Source organism: Uloborus diversus, chromosome 4, assembly GCF_026930045.1.
Source record: "Uloborus diversus isolate 005 chromosome 4, Udiv.v.3.1, whole genome shotgun sequence".
NCBI classification, from domain to species: domain Eukaryota; kingdom Metazoa; phylum Arthropoda; class Arachnida; order Araneae; family Uloboridae; genus Uloborus; species Uloborus diversus.
In genome coordinates, this window is record NC_072734.1 from 21570747 (window position 1) to 21587605 (window position 16859).

Here is a 16859-nt window from a genome sequence, read left to right on the forward strand (position 1 = left end):
GACTATGTACGTATGTATGTGCGGATGTGTGTATGTATGTCACATAACTCAAGAACGGTATGTCTTAGAAAGATGAAATTTGGTATGTATACCCCTAGTGGGATCTAGTTGTGCACCTTCTCTTTTGGTTGCATTTGGGTGTTTCTAAAGGGGTCTTTTGCCTCTTTTTGGGGGGAAATCATTGTTAATTTTAATGTAAACATAAGTAGTTTTATAATTTGGCGGACACGTGCCCATATATATCGCCAGTTTTCGTCTTCAAGTTTTGTCGCCAATTTGGCGATTTTTTTTTAAAATCTGGTTTCAATTTGACCACTGTTGGTGATATTTAGAGAGTAAACTATTGAATCACATTAAAATGGAGTAAAAGGAAGTCATGTAATGCACACTTCAGCTCGTTTTTTTTTTTTAGAAGGGGTGCTGCATTTTTTTTTTTTTTTTATTAAATACGTCATCCTTTTGTACACATTCAACAATGTTAAATTTCAAAATTATGGGATGACGTACGAGAAAATTTAACAATACTCCACACTGATAAACAATTTTGATATATACAGAAGAAAATAATTTTGTTCAATAAGAAAGAATATATATAAATATTTACATTAAGATAAATAAAAATAAATAAATAAATAAAAATAGATGAAAGCAAAAAAAAAAATAAATAAATAAATAAAATAAAATATTTAAAAAAAATAATTATATAAATTAAAAAAAAATCAATAAATAAATAATAAAAATAATAATCGGGGTGCTGCATTACATCAAAGATTGGGTAAAATGAAAAAACTAGCGAAGGCAAAGCACAAAATATTACAAAAACTGAAAATAGCCATTGTGAGGTTGCCCCTTCATTAGTGGGAAAAATGTCTTGAGTGAGCCCACTAATATACAGTGAATGCAAAAAACACTGGAACCCCTTCAGGTTACCAAATGTAGCACCTTTCACTACTTCAGACATTTTTCTTCTTTGAAATCACAAGATCAGAACATAACGGACTCAGGAGAAAAACAATTATATCGAGTATCATGACAAATCACATCAGATCTGAAGTTTCTATGGTAGACAATTCTTTTTGATAATCAAACATTCTTCGAATTAAATATTTTTGAACTCTGCATTTTAAAAAAGAATTGAATAAGCACACAAGCTAACTTACAAATTGCTTCAGCAGATGTTCGAACTGTAGCAACTTCGCTGGGCTCACTAATGCCTCCAGAGCCATGAACTGTAATATAAATCTGATATGGAACTCCGGTATCTAAATTTGTGAGTGTGTAAGAAGTTTGGACAGCATCTGGGACTGATATTTCTTTCCATTTTTCTCCATTTTTGCGGTAGTGTATTGTATAACCTATAGATAAATACAGATTGTGAGTAAAAATATTAAAGCAATTACAATTTAAATATTTAATTGGAAAAAATAGTCAGTGGAGTGTAGATAAGAGACACACAAACATATGCATGTAGAGCGAGGGTGCAGCCTCAGATTAACCTCTCAGAGCAAGGGGGGCAGGGGGGCTCGAGTCCCCCCTTAGAAATTAGAACTTCCTTGTTTTCAGTACTTTTTTCTTTGCGAAAATGTAAAAACAGTTCTTTTCTAGCAATTAATGAATAAGTTATTAAAGATGTCAAATTTAAATGACTCTAATCTGTCCTGAAATCTGCTTCCATGGGGAAAAATATCCTGCTAAACCATGGTTAAAATATCTGAGCCCTCCCCCTTCCCCTACAATTTTGCATAAGGGCGCCCATGTCCCAGAGCCTTTCATTTTAAACCCTATAAACAGGCTGAGTATCTTGAGATGAAGTAAATACCTTACAATAGAGTTTCTCAAAGTAAGGTCCTGTGTGCAAATTTTGGATCATTTTCAGCCACTCAGTTTTGTACATCTATTTTTGGTTGTTTTAATGCCCTTTTAGGTTAGAAACCAAGTCTTAGCAAAATGAGGAACAGAAAAAATTCTAAGTAACATTGTTAAAGGAATTATTATCAGTTTTTCATATTTAAAAACCATCCCAGGTAGCATCAACTCATCGGATTTTGCTCGGCCGATCATCGACTCCTCCTAAACTTATCGCGTAATGCACGCTGATATCGTTGCGATCAGAATCCGAGATCGGTTTTCGATGAGCTGTTTTTTATCGGAAAACTATATCCTTACGATCAAATTTTCCGATGAAAATTTGCCGAGCTGCATTTCATCGGAAAAAGAGATCGTGACGATCAAATTTTCCGATGAAAACTTGCAGAGCTGCATTTCATCGGAAAAAGAGATCGTAGCGATCAAATTTCCCGATGAAAATTTGCCGAGCTGCATTTCATCGGAAAAAGAGATCGTAACGATCAAATTTTCCGATGAAAATTTTCCGAGCGAAATTTCATCGAAAAACGAAATCGTAACGATCAAATTTTCCGATGAAAATTTGCCGAGCTGCATTTCATCGGAAAAAGAGATCGTAACGATCAAATTTTCCGATGAAAATTTTCCGAGCGAAATTTCATCGAAAAACGAAATCGTAACGATCAAATTTTCCGATGAAAATTTGCCGAGCTGCATTTCATCGGAAAAAGAGATCGTAACGATCAAATTTTCCGATGAAAATTTTCCGAGCGAAATTTCATCGAAAAACGAAATCGTAACGATCAAACTTTCCGATGAAAATTTGCCGACCTGCATTTCATCGGGAAAAGAGATCATAACGATCAAATTTTCCGATGAAAATTTGCTGAGCTACATTTCATCGGAAAAAGAGATCGTAACGATCAAATTTTCCGATGAAAATTTGCCAAGTTACATTTCATCTTAAAAAAGTAGGTTGTTTAAATTTTCCGATAAAAATTTTCCCAATCTAAAATTTTTGGAAATCTCCCAACTGTTAAAATAGGATAAATTTTATTATTCGAATATCCGACAATTGATAGGTCATTGATCAAACGTAAGGCTATACGGATCAACATTCAGGGTTGAAAATCGGAGGAAAAACGACTGAGACTTTGACTCTGAATCCGCCTCCTGGATTTTGAAAGGGTTTACTCCGATTTGCTGCAAAATCAATTCAACTTTAACTCCACGATTCCAATCATGATTACCTCACTGGAATTGCGAACAAAATGAGACTCCGACTCTTGAATGATTTCTCTCTATCTCCAAAACAATTCCACTCCGTTCAATTTGACTCCCAAAATTACCGACTCCTACTCGGTTTGCGAGCAAATTGATCGACTCCGACTCTTCACTAGCTGGCGCCACAAGTATATTCACTGAATAAAGTTCTCACTTTTTCGTTCAGAAATCTGTCATGGCCTTGCCACCCGATAGATGGCGCCACAAATGATTTTCCATTTAATACATTATTTTCCTCCTAGGAAAGAGCATTACTTGTCCAGTGGATAGCATATGAGTCTCGTATTCCAGAGGTCTAGGGTTCGATACCCGACTAAAGCGACTTCGTTCGAGCTAATGAATCACGTTCGTCAAAAGTTGTTTAATTAGAAATTAAATAAACACGTTATTAAAAAAATAAAATATATAAAATAATTGTCCCAAATGAGATCAACCAAAATACCCCTCCTGAAAGTTTTCAAGATGGCGGATGGGTCTCGTGATTATACAAGATGGCGGACCCCCCTTCCCACTGTTAAATTTTTTTTCCTCCTGCTTCTCCCTATATCGCAGTTGTTACTACTTCTCATCGTATTTTCATCCTAAATTCATCGCCTCGAAACAGCACTGCTCGTATATTGCTCCAAATCTCATCGTATTTTCATCCGAAATTCATCGCTCGGAACAGTATTGCTCGTATATTGCTCCAAATTTCATCGTATTTTCATCCAAAATTCATCGGCTCGGAACAGCACTGCTCGTATATTGCTCCAAATCTCATCGGTATAGGGAGCAAAATTCATCGAATTCCGATGATCGGATTCTACTATTGCCGATGAGACATATTGGAGCAATTTCCGATGAAAACTCATCGGAATCCGATCATCGACCGATCATCGGCCGATCAAAGTTTGATCGGATTTCGATGAACGGCCGATGATCGGCCGATGAGTTGATGCTACTCGGGATTAAAGCTTTTTAATAAACTTTTACAACAGAATTTAGCTAAAATACTATAAAATAAAAATAACTTGAGTTTTGTAAAATTTCCAAAATGCATTTCAAAATGCTGGTTATCCCCTTCCAAAAGGATCTATGAAGATAATTACTTAAAAGCATTACAAGGGACCTTTAAGAACTTTTTAAGAGCCCCTAAATTAAATTATTAATTCCTTTCAAGTAAAAGGTTCGTTGAAACCTTGAGCTAAGGGATTGCTGATACATGTACAGCAAAAATATCACAATGGCAAACAGTTATAATTAATAACCATACTACTAATACTAATAAATCAAAACCAACGTTGCACAATATTTACATACAATGTAGTCATAACAATTCATACAGTTCTCTTTTCTTCTAAGCGGAAAATAAGAATTACTATTTAAAGCACAATGCAATGCCCCCCCCCCCCCGATATCCCTATGTGTTAAAAGTGTTTTTTTTATGTCCACACTGCTTCTTGTAGCAAAATACCAATATAAAACTAGAAAATAAAATACAGTGAAACCTGTGTAAGTTGACCACTCGCGGTGCAGTACTTTGGCGGTCAACTTAGACAGGTGGTCAACTTATAAAGGGCGGTAATGTTTTTTTTTTTTTGTCATTTCTTGCACCATGTATTCATTTTTTGATTAATTCACCCTTACTCTTTCTGTTCAGCTCCACTTTCATTTTTTAACATTATTGAAAGTGAAACAATAATTAAAAATACTATTCTAATACTTTTGTTATTTTCAACTGGTTTTTAACTAAATTAGACACTGTAGTTTTAGAAATTCCATATATGCCAGCTATTTTTCTCTGGCTTTCTCCATTTTCAATTACTTTTAATATTTCATACTTTTTATTAATCTCAAGCTCCACTAACTTTCTTTTTGAAGCCTTTTTATGTAAAACTTATAGCACGAAGAGCAACAAGCTCGACTCTCCCAGTTCATAAAGGCAAAATTAAAATATCCTATCTCTTAATCCCTTGCACCAGAAACATGTAACTTTACTCATTCGTCATTAGCAGGCCCAGATCTGCGTACCCGCAGTGCGAGGAGCCCGCGTCCTTAATGGGGCTAACGGCCCTAGAAATTGATGAAAAAATAGAAAAAAAAACCCTAGCACTAAGGCTTATTCGCTTTTCAAATAGACACTGCTCACCACTAGGGAGAGGCCCTACATATTTTGTTGCAGTAGGACCAAAATGTATAGATCCGGAACTTTTCTTTTTAGCAGAATTCCTGTGTTGCCACAACATATTGCAACTGAAAGAAAGGACTTAGAACTTTTCTACTGACAACTATTTTCATTGAACAGAGTACAAAAAGCTGTCTCAAATAGAACAACATATGAAAAACAAGTTAGGAGAATAAAGAGCAGCATAAGCTTTATGCTGCTGGGTTAAGTTCGTAAATTGCTATAGTATGTCATCAAAGCTTTTTTCTTTGAAAGCTATCCAAAAAAAAAAAAATATATTATTATTATAAATAAATAAATAATAAAATAAAATAATATTCTGAAGAAAGTTTTAAAAAATAAACCAAGTGGTCAACTTACAAAGGGTTTTTTACAATACTCCAGACCAAATTTGGCGTACATTAGTGGTCAAGATATACAGGTGGTCAAGATAGAGAGGTGGTCAAGTTACAGAGGTTTTCCTTCATTATATGAGATAGGGCTAATTCCGTTCCTGACAGAAGCGGTCAACATAGACAGGTGGTCAACTTACAAGGGTGGTCAACTTTACAGGTTTTACTGTACAATGATTCATTAAATAAACACCTAATGCATATGTTTCAAACAGTTAAGTCGATGAATAGTGCTTTTAACCATTGAAAACTTGTAGCCAAGGAAGGATACAAGGAATGGGGCAATAGCCCCTCCCTTGGAGGACCTTGCCAACGAAATTATTACGAAACTGAAGTTAAAAAACGCAATTTTAACATACCTTTTTCAATGAAAAAGGAAAGAAATAGGTTCAGGAACCTCTTTGGTTAAATCTCCTTATTTTAATTGCTTTAGATAAAAAGTGCTGTGGTAGTTCCCCCCCCCCCCCCTCAAGCATGTATAAAAGGGAGTAAAAGGTAAAAAATCAACCGTCCCCTCCTTGAAGCATTTCTGGATCTGTCCTTGCTTAAGACAATACATTTCTACAAAATGGCACTACTCACAATATCTTGCTTGATTTGACTTGAATCTGGAAAAATTATATTTTGACAAAAAAACTATATATATATATATATATATATATATATATATATATATATATATATATAAAACAAAGAATATATATGTATGTATGTTCCCTATACAAATTCGCATATCAACAAAATTTGGCAGGGAGGTACTTGGGCACCTGAGAAGGAAACATAGGGGGGTTTTCAAATGCAAAAAAAGAACCAAACCGTTCGATTTTTAGTTTTAGAGCCTGAAAATGGCTCTTTCTACTTGAAATATTTATCTGATTATTTCAATTTTAATGCCATTCAAAAGCCCATGAAAAATATCCATAGAGTTCATTCACTTTCTTCGAAATAAAAAAGGCTGTAAAATCACCAGGAAAAATAAAACAGCTCTTTTAAGCCTAATGGAACTCTATTTTCATTTTGGAAAACTATCGTTTGTACAATTTCATTTTGAATTAGCATTCAGAAGGTTGCCACTTTTTTTTCTTGGCTGTGAATACATAAAATTTTGTTTTTTTGTTTTTGAGGTAAAAATTTCCCCTTTTGTTTATTATTTGGCGATCTATTTTCTTTTTTTAAAAAGGACTTTAGTTGTATTTATGGACGGTTGTGTTTAATTTGTTCTTGATTTTTTTTTTATTAGTGTTTTCTTTCTTTAAGAATGATTATTTTGATGGGAAATTTTGCAGTATTTTTTCTCTCTAATTGAAGCTTGATTGGTAAACATGCATCACTTAACACAACTTTTATTTCCAAGGCAGATCGTGCAAAGCAGGGCAACGCAACTAATGAAACATAAAAACAATTTTTACTTTATGAAGAAGACCTAAAACTAGAAATTTTGATCTTGTTTGATAAGTGTTACTTGTTCACATTGAAGTTTTCACATATTTCGGAAAAAAAAAAGTGTTGAAACATAACTACGTTCTCTATTTTTTACAGGTGAACAAATTTTGCAAAATAAATATCAAACTATCAGAAGATTTCACAAGTTGTCAAAAAATAGGTTATACATGTGGAAGTACCCTGAGTTAAAAAGGTTATAAAAGAGTTGGTAGCTAAGTAAATGTTTAGAATAAGAAATTCTTGCAAGGAAAAAAAACTTGATAAACTCAACTTGCATTTAATTTCACCCATAAGTTGAACAAAGAAATATATTAAAAAAATAATAATTATAATAATTTGCATGTGGTGGCATTTTGTGAATGAGTAAAAATTCAGGACGTTGGTAAAAATAGTAAAAATAAGGAATTTTAAGAAGTTAAAGACTATAAATTAAGGAGTTCTAAAGAGCTTTAGAAGAAGAGAAAATTAAGGAGATTTTGCAATTTCTTTTATTTTAAAGGGGAGTATGCACTGTTTAACATTTAAAATGTCAGAATGGAAGCAAACATACTGACATAGCATTTAATACATACCACTTATTTTAAGCTTTTCATCATCAGGCATAATCCAATGAATTTGAAGGAAAGTTGAACCAATGTCTTTAACCACTAAAATTGGCTGAACTGGAGGCTCTGAAAACAAACAACTTATAATAAACTTTTTAACACTAACTAAATTAAATTCTCAATGATGAGAAAAAATAATGATTTAAAAAGATCATTCATGTTTTTGAAATATTCAACATATTTGAAAGCAAGCTAGAGTTTTATCTAAGAGCACTTTTTGCTTTCACTATTAATTGGCCAGTAGTTCGAGTGAAAAAAGGTCGAATACGGAAGTAATTCGTGGAAAGCTGGAAATTGCTTTAATATATACCGTATGGGTCTGGAATGATCATACTAAGCATTCAGTCCCTCTTCTATTAAGTGAGCTTTAGCTGTTACGGCCAAATTAGTGACAAAAAACACCTGTTTTTTCATTAATATAACAATATCTCAAAAATAACGCTTGCAATGGTGATACATATAGTATCACCATTATTAAAATTCTGATTAAAATTCTGAACAAAATGAATATCTACAATATATCTTTGTTAAATACTAAGCGCACAACTTAATTTCAAAGTTTATCTAAAATCACTAATCGAGCACTTCAAGCTAGAACGTACCTTTCTCACTCCCACCGGCCCTCCCTGAGATCCCCTGGAATAGAATGCCGTGACACCAAATGACACGGCGAGTCTTTCCTACCTAAGGAAGCAGCCACACAGGTACGTAAATGTCAAGTTGACGTACTAGATGTTGCAGAAAACCATTTTTTCATTACAATGTAATGAAAAAGGATCAATTTTTGTACTGAACTCATTTTATTTCTCAAAAGGAAGCACAAAAATACTGATAGGTGACTTTCAAGTAGAGTTATCTAGAGAAAATGACTGATTTTGAGTGACATAATTTGAATTAGAAAATTAGTTTTTAGTTAAAAGTAAAAAGGTTTTCCAGATTGCTTCTTGAAATAAATCAATTTTTACTTTAAACAATTTAAATTTTTCATCTATAATAATAGTTTTGCTGTGAGACATGGTATTATATGTGATGCTGTTTAGGAAATCAGCATAAAATATTACAAATTCAAAGTTTTAAAGAAATGCACATTAAAAACAATAGATTAGTGCTTAAAAAATGTATTATTACAGCAAGAATTGAAAGTACAAATGGCAATTATCTGGACTTCAAAAAAATTATTTTCTGTTAAGAGAGTAAAATAGCAAATATTAAAACAAAAAGTTATAGATGCAGCAATTTTAAGTAGTTTTTGAAGCATAGCTGAAAAGCTTTAAAAATTCAGACACAAATCAAAAACTAAAGAATTTGGAAAAATTACGCAAAATCATTTCTAAGAGTATGTATAGTGAAATTACATTCGATTCTTATTTAAGATATGTTTTGATAGATCAGCAGCAATTCATTAAAAAATATTCATCTTTTTAACAAATGATAGACGATAAATAAAAATTCACACCTATTTCCATGAATGCTCAGCTTTTGCATTTCATCAGTGCATAATTTCTTCAACACATACAGTTAAGAGTAAATTTTACATACAGTACAATAAGTAAGAGTGCAACCTACCGTGGATTACTCAAGTCAAAGAGAATTCTTGTGAATAATACATATCCATTTCTATCATAAATAGGTAAGTAATTTTTGATAGTGTATTGCCTAATAATACTTTATGTGTTACGCCTATGTTGATAGAAATCATTTGACATAGTAGCACTGTAAGAAACATGGTGGAGCTTGCGACAATTATTAAGTCTCAACCCTAAAAATATAGCATGCTTTATAATTTGCACTCCATGGTGTTGTACCTCTGACCATTAGTTGTTGTTATTTTTTGATCAGGTCAATGGCAAAACACCCTGAATGATATTTTCATCATTTCATTTTTATGTTCTGCTCAACTTTTTCGAAATTAGTAAACATTTTTAAACTTCAGTATGATCATCATCTTCTTCTTCAAGAACTAGGCATATAGCCTGTTCCGGCTTCTTGGTCACCCCACCGCTTCCTGGGCCTACCACGATCTCGTTTGCCCCTTGGTCTGTAATAAAAAGCAGCTCTTGGAAGTCTTCCTTGTGTCATACATCGAACATCGTTTTTCCAATCGTAATGATATTCCGTAATTTTTTCATTGAGGCTAAATATCTGTAATTCCCTTCAAATAAATTAATTCCTTATTTTGTCTAGGATAGTGCAGTTCTTGTGATTGCAAATACTTCATCTCTGCTGCTTGAATTCTACTAGTTTCTTGACTGTTCAAAGTCCATGTTTCAGAGCCGTATAGTAAGGTTTGCACCGCCATAACCTTATAGAACTTCAGTCGTGTTTCCTTTCTCGTTTTTCCCTTTAGGGTTCTTGTAAGGGTTCCACATAAGTGTTGAAACCTATGTAAATAGTTTTGGACATCAATGTCGTGGTCAAAGGTGATGTCACATCCTAGGTAGTTGAAGTGCTTCACCTGATCAATAATTCTATTATCAATAACTATTTTACCTATTATGGGCTCTTTACCCCTAAATGCCATTGTTTTAGTTTTCGGGATTGAGATCTTCATATTATATTCTTGGCATATCTTGTGGAGTATGTAAGTGGATCTTTGAAGATCATCTTCATTTGATTAGATAATAATTTGGTCGTCAGCAAAGAGTAATGTATTGACACAGGTTGACATATTTAGGTTAATACCAGCATTAATTAATGCTTTCCAAGTACGCAGGATATCATCAATATAAATATTGAAAAGGGTTGGGGATAAACCACAGCCTTGACATACTCCCTGATTAGTTTGCTTCAGTATGATTTATGAATAAATTTATTAAATTACAACAGGATTAATCATTTTCGCTTTGTTTTTTTTTTTATTTTAGTAAGAGAAACTTCCAAACCTTACTATTTACTAGCGGATTCGTTTGAGAGTTCAAATGTTTGTTATTTGGAGTGGACTTTTTTCATCATATAAAGTTGGATAAGCAAGCATGAAATACAATAATATTAACATACTATCATTATATCGTTTTTACTATGCTTACATTGTCCTGTACACATTTAACATACAATTATTTACAATGTTACTGAATAAAATAATTTTTTCCCCACACCTGATGTGTTGTCTAATTGTCCGGGCAGAGGTAGAACAACCCATGGTCAGAAGTACAAGTATATGTTGCACTTTTGACCACAGTACTATTTTTTTTTTAAATCAAATAAAACATATTGAAAGTAAAACTAGAAACTTGAAAATATTAACTATGAAAAAATAAAAATTATAATTATAATTTAAAAAAAAAAAATTGAATTGAGCCTCAAATTCAAGCTAAGAAAATTAAAATTTGCAAAGTGGTCAAAGGAACAACACAATATAGTTCAGCGTTATAAACAAGGCCAGATTTGGAAGTGTGGAGGCTCCGGGGTAACGAAGGAGTCGAGGCCCCTAATCAGGGTTCAAAAAGATCATCACATTTTCGAAAATATCCCATACTTGGATATATATCCGAATATTTTGATAGGTATGTATATATACGATATTTTCGATATTTTTGACCCATGAAAGTTAGGATATTTTGTAAAAATTTTACTGTAGGGGCCCCTTTGTTGTGGAGGCCCAGGGGCAGTAGCCCCGCCTGTCCTCCCCTAAATCCAGTCCTGGTTATAAAGGTATTTGACTGTAGTATAATAATGTACAATGATGCCTCAAAATACTAAAGATAATAGATGACTTCATACATTTAAATATAGATACTATAATTATTAAAATGTACTATGTACCTTGATTGAGAGTTTTAAATGGTATCTCTTCACTCATTGGACCACTTCCGACATCATTAAAACTACGCACGGTGATTAAATACCTAGTGTTTCGACGTAAGCCTCTCAAGACATAATATATGTCATCTTCAGCATCAACAGTGTTGTATGTATAAGGATGATGTGAGGAACTTTGTTTGTATCCAACGTAGTAACCGGTGAGCACACCATTCCATTCATCACGTGGAGGAGGCTGTAAGTAAAAAAATGGAAAGATATTTCAAAACATATGCAAATTTCTAATTTCATATTAAAATTTTCATCACTTTAAGTGCAGGGCTGCCAATTCTATTGCTAAAAAATTCACTTTAGTTATATTATAAAATGAAAAATAGTTGCCAGATGCAGAAAATAGTTTCTAAACTAATCTTCCTGCTTTGTTTTTTCAAATAGCATTTCTGTTATTGTCATACAATGCTACTTCGATAAATATACATATCTAGGCAGCGTGGCATGCCAATGAAACCCCTCAAAGCAGGAAGCTAAACATATGTAAACGAAAATTTTTCTAAAAAAACTTTTAAAAAACCAATTTTAAAACAGTTTTCAGGCTTGAGGTCAACACTTAAAAATGAAAACTAAACAAATAAAAACTGACAAATTTAGATATAATTTCCCATTGTCTGTCTGTTAAAAATAACAATAAAAGGCAATTGACGTCATAAAAAATGCTATAAAGGCTAAATTCGCGATATTACCAATAACATTACAGATTATGTGAAAACCAACACTTGTTTTTGAAATATAAATATGATAAGGTAAAGAAACTTAAAAGTAAATCTTTATAGAAAATCAGAAAAAAAATCCACTTAGGGATAATTAATTCTTCGCAAAAATCCCAATTGCAAAAATTAACCCTTTACAATAATCAGGATCATGAAAAAAAAACATTTTTGAGACAAAAATATTGACACTAAATATTTCTGATCATAAATGTTCTTTTTTTTTTTTTTTTTTTTTAATTTCGCGCTAGAAAAAAGTAAGACAAAAAAGTAAGACAAGTTTTATGTATTTTAATCACTTTTTCACTAAAATAGTCGCCAATTTTTACAACTAACAGCAAAATAGTTGTCTCTGCTCATATTTTGACTAAAATAGTTGCTATAGACGCCTTTATTTAAAAATAGTTGCTTTAGTCACCAGTGGCAACCCTGAAAGTGCTCATCTTTTCCACGATTCTAGTATCATTTTTTTCATCCTTAATGTGTGTACTGTACGTATAATAAATGAATATTAGAATGTGCACTTGATTATAAAAAAAGTAATGCATTTTATTTAACATACAATTTTTATCTCCAACTAGCCCTTTTCTTAATTCCAATCTCCATCTATATCTGTTGCCACTCATACAATATTATTTAATTGGCATGTTATCATGTTCAATTTATCCATTCAATTTTTTAACTTTTTTCCCACTCAAAAATGAGACTCAATGTTTATTTGACAAGATTGCCACTCAATTCTCTGGAGGGGGGGGGAGATTTCCCTGTGTGCAGCATTACAAATGATCAAATACTGATATTTGAAAATGAACATTAATGTCCTGATGGTTTCATCGCGGGGGGGGGGGGGGGTAGTAAAATATTAAAAAAAAAAAATACTAATAACAGAGATAATAGCATGCTATCGAATTCATTTGTTTTTTTTTATTTAAAAAATATATCTTTACCATTCATTACTTGAACTTTTAAAGATAAAAAATGCAAAAGAGTTAAGCAGAAGAAGAAATACGGATCACTAATTTCATGCTGTCTAAATTAAATTAGCATAAAATTCAAGATGCATGTTAAAAAACAATAAATTTTTGCTTTTATGATAGACATTTTAATGTTTACTTGGGACAAAAAGCATTGATCTTTGCAACTTTAAAAAAAAAAAAAAAAAAAAAAAAAACCCTAAAATTAACGTTCCTTTTATCTACTTTTTTGAGACTTTTAGACTAATTTTCAAATTTCTCTGGATTTTCCCTTTTTATTTTGTTGATTTTTGAGTTTTCTGTACTTTCCTATTTTTTCAGGTTTCCCTGTGCCGTGGTTACTTTGTTTAAATAATGGAAATTTTGATTTTTGAACGTATAATATTAAAGGTACAATTCATATACAGTGAAGCACCGTTTATATGTTTCTCTTTCATATGTTTTTATCAATTATACGTGTGATAATGCATATCACATTTTTTACCCATTTACATTTTTCCCATGTTTTCGGTCATTTTAATCGTTTTCTTCCCCCATTTTGTTGTTTTTTTATTTTCTTGTGCATTCCACGTTTTCCCCGCGTTCCCCCGTTAAATTTCGCGCACTTTACGATATCAAATATGTGACTTATTCACTTTTCCCATCGTTTAGCTTTTTGTCAATTTTTCAAGCGTCGATCCAATTTTTTGCATCTTCTTGTCGGCCATTAAAATGGCGTAGCGTCCCCTTCCCTTCGTAGTTTGGGCGCCAAACGCACTCATTGGGTCCCGCGCATCGCCGCGTACCCGGATCTGATCGCTCATTTGCCGATTCATTTTTCCACCCCACTTCACTCTGCTTGCTGATCTCTGTACGCTCGGTCGCAATTTTTTGCGGCTCCTGTTTTTATCCAACGATGGCGATGATGAAGCATCAGTGCGCGGCGTCATGGGACGGCCGTTGCTCTCCGCGATATGGTTAAGACCTCAAGATGAGGTGAAAGTTTTCTTATTTTTATATGTGTTTGAAACGATAATAATCAAGATCGTTATACTTCGTCGCAGCCGAAGATGAGAGCATAAGAGATCCATCACCTGTTTGTATGATGGCGTCCGATGGCGGCACGCAGAATGTACCTGAATCGTGCCCTTAAGTAACTCCCCTTTCGATGATCAACATAGCATGAGGTGACGACATGGATCCGCAATTACCCCGAAATTACCCTGATTCATTTTTAATCGTGTGACGATCTCAACATTGTCACCATGGAGATTACAGCCAGCGCCATTTTTTTTGTCTCAACGTACACTGGTCTGCAACTGACACCTTCGATCATGATCCATTCCTGAATTACACCCCACCATCTTCATAGTGAACTGTCCGTCCTCCGCCCATTTCAATTTGAATATTTCACCACCATCCGAGGGAACTCTCCGTTTTTTTTGATCTTTAACGAACTCAGCAAACCCTAGCTCCACTTTTTTGAACTCTTAAGTCTGTATCCCTCGCATTTGTGTTTTTTTTACCAAGTGAAATATTTTTTGGTGATCACCATGCAAAATTCCTGTCTTCGTGTCTGCTCTGAAGTTAACATAGAATAAAGAATGTACGGTAATGAATTTTGTTCTTACTTCTTACTATCGTCTACAAACACACAACCCCTGGGTAAGTCTTTTAAATTTTGTTCTTTGGCATTCAAGGCAGTCGTTGATCTGAGGTTATGCGCGGCTGCGATGCTTCCACTTCCACGGCCTAAAATCGTTATCTTTTTGGTTTTCGAATAACTTTGCAAAATTAATCGCGCGCATCATGACAATACATTTTTTTTGGTCCCTGCAAAGCCTAATACACATTAACCTATACCTATTATACGTTTTTTCGTTTGTACGCTTTTTTCATACAGTCCCTTCAAAAACGTATAAACGGTGCTTCACTGTATACATAAGATTTGATTTTAAATATTATTTTTAAACCTCAGTACCTATGGCTTAAATTGATAAGTTATTTTGTGATTTCTTTATCGTTCTCAATGGGTTATTGATCTCAAAATCATTGGGTTCAAAAGTGATCACTTTAGGCAGAGACGAATGTACTCCTCTTTTAGTCAATTCAAGTTATTTCAACAGAGCTGTATCTAGGCTATGTATAATACTAGATGAATGTAAAAAAATTAAGCATGTTTAACAAAAAAAAAATGTTCAAAGACAAGTTTAAAAAAAAAAACTTTTTTTTTAAAACTCAATACACTAAATTAATTATATAAACATAATGATGGGCTTAAGAAGAGGGAGATAAGATGAGAAAAACCTCATGCTATTTTACCTCAACTTCCAGAATTACTTACTTTCCATGAGATTCGAACAAAAGTAGATCCTACATCTTCTAACTTAACATCAACAGGTGGAGCAGATGGCTCTAAAAAATCAAAGCATTTTAAAACATGAATAGTTATACTAACATGTACTGAAGCATGTATCATGCATTCAAAATTTCAAAATACAAATGGCTTTTTTTTTTTGGTCAAATTACAAGAATTAAATATCGTGAAATACCTTCTTTTGCTGTAGTAAACTGAACTTGTTCTGAAGGCTCACTGTCTCCAACATTATTACTTGCCCATACATGAAAACTGTACGTTGTAAAAGGTTTCAAACCCCTTAAAATACATGATGTCAGAGAACTAGACAGTGTTTCATTCCAGTGGCCACCTAGAATACAAGCAATTTATAAATATTACATAGTTTGCAAATTGATATTTGAAAAATGTTAGAACCGTTATAAGACATTTATTACACTACATAAACACTATATTTAAATAAACATATCAAAACTATATTTTTGAACATTAATTGGCAAACTAATTACAAAAATACTGGCTCTTCTCCCTCATAGAAATTATGATGACCTCCCTTTTAATTCCATTACACAATTTTAAAGCAAAAACTAAACATTCTTCCCTTCATTTATAAGAGAATCATAAAATAATTAGAAAATCTAAGAAGCTCACATCAAAAATATGAAGAACAATTGTGGTGAGATCAGTGGTTTACTGTAAATTTAAGTGAACAGCAGCCAGCTAATATAAAAATAATAAAAACAATTATGTAACATGCAAATCTCAAATTTTAAAGTAAATCTCACTGGAAGGGTGAGGGAGGGTGGGGGGACAGAACAATATTAGAAGTAACAGTAGAGTGGAACTTCAAATATTACAACCCCCCCCCCACACACACAACTACCAGAAGTTCTTCCCAAAAAATCCTCTATTCACTAGCAGTCAATACTTTTTGAGAAGATTTGCATTCCCCAGATTTTCTCATGACATTACAATGCATATCAGAAAAACTTTTACAAAGAAACCGCAAGCAATGCTAATAATTTTCTTTTAAAAATACAAACCTTCATTGTGGATAGTGGAAGAATCTCTCCCCCCCCCCATAGTATTAATCACAAAATAAAGTGCTGCAGCTGCTTGTTCTAATCTTTGAAGGACACAAGGACTTGTAACTATGAGGAAAAATTAATTTTATTTTTGTAAAAAGTTCTTCATCTTGTACATGTAATAAAACACAAAATAATCACACAACAAAATAAGGAGGAAGCATTATAACTAATATAAATAGGGTCCTTCTAAAATGAAAGCATTTTAG

The 16859-nt window shown here is 33.0% G+C and overlaps 1 protein-coding gene across 1 annotated transcript in view; it reads right to left on the reverse strand.

Annotated features, from left to right (window-relative positions):
- LOC129220410 (cell adhesion molecule Dscam2-like) overlaps positions 1–16859 on the reverse strand; it is a 60150-nt gene that overhangs the window by 12952 nt on the left and 30339 nt on the right. The window contains exons 8-12 of the mRNA XM_054854830.1: positions 15762–15917; positions 15554–15624; positions 11496–11727; positions 7701–7799; positions 1161–1355 (exon numbers count right to left, since the gene is read on the reverse strand). Of these exons, the coding sequence (XP_054710805.1) occupies positions 1161–1355; positions 7701–7799; positions 11496–11727; positions 15554–15624; positions 15762–15917 (753 nt within the window). The remainder of the gene's footprint in view (positions 1–1160; positions 1356–7700; positions 7800–11495; positions 11728–15553; positions 15625–15761; positions 15918–16859) is intronic.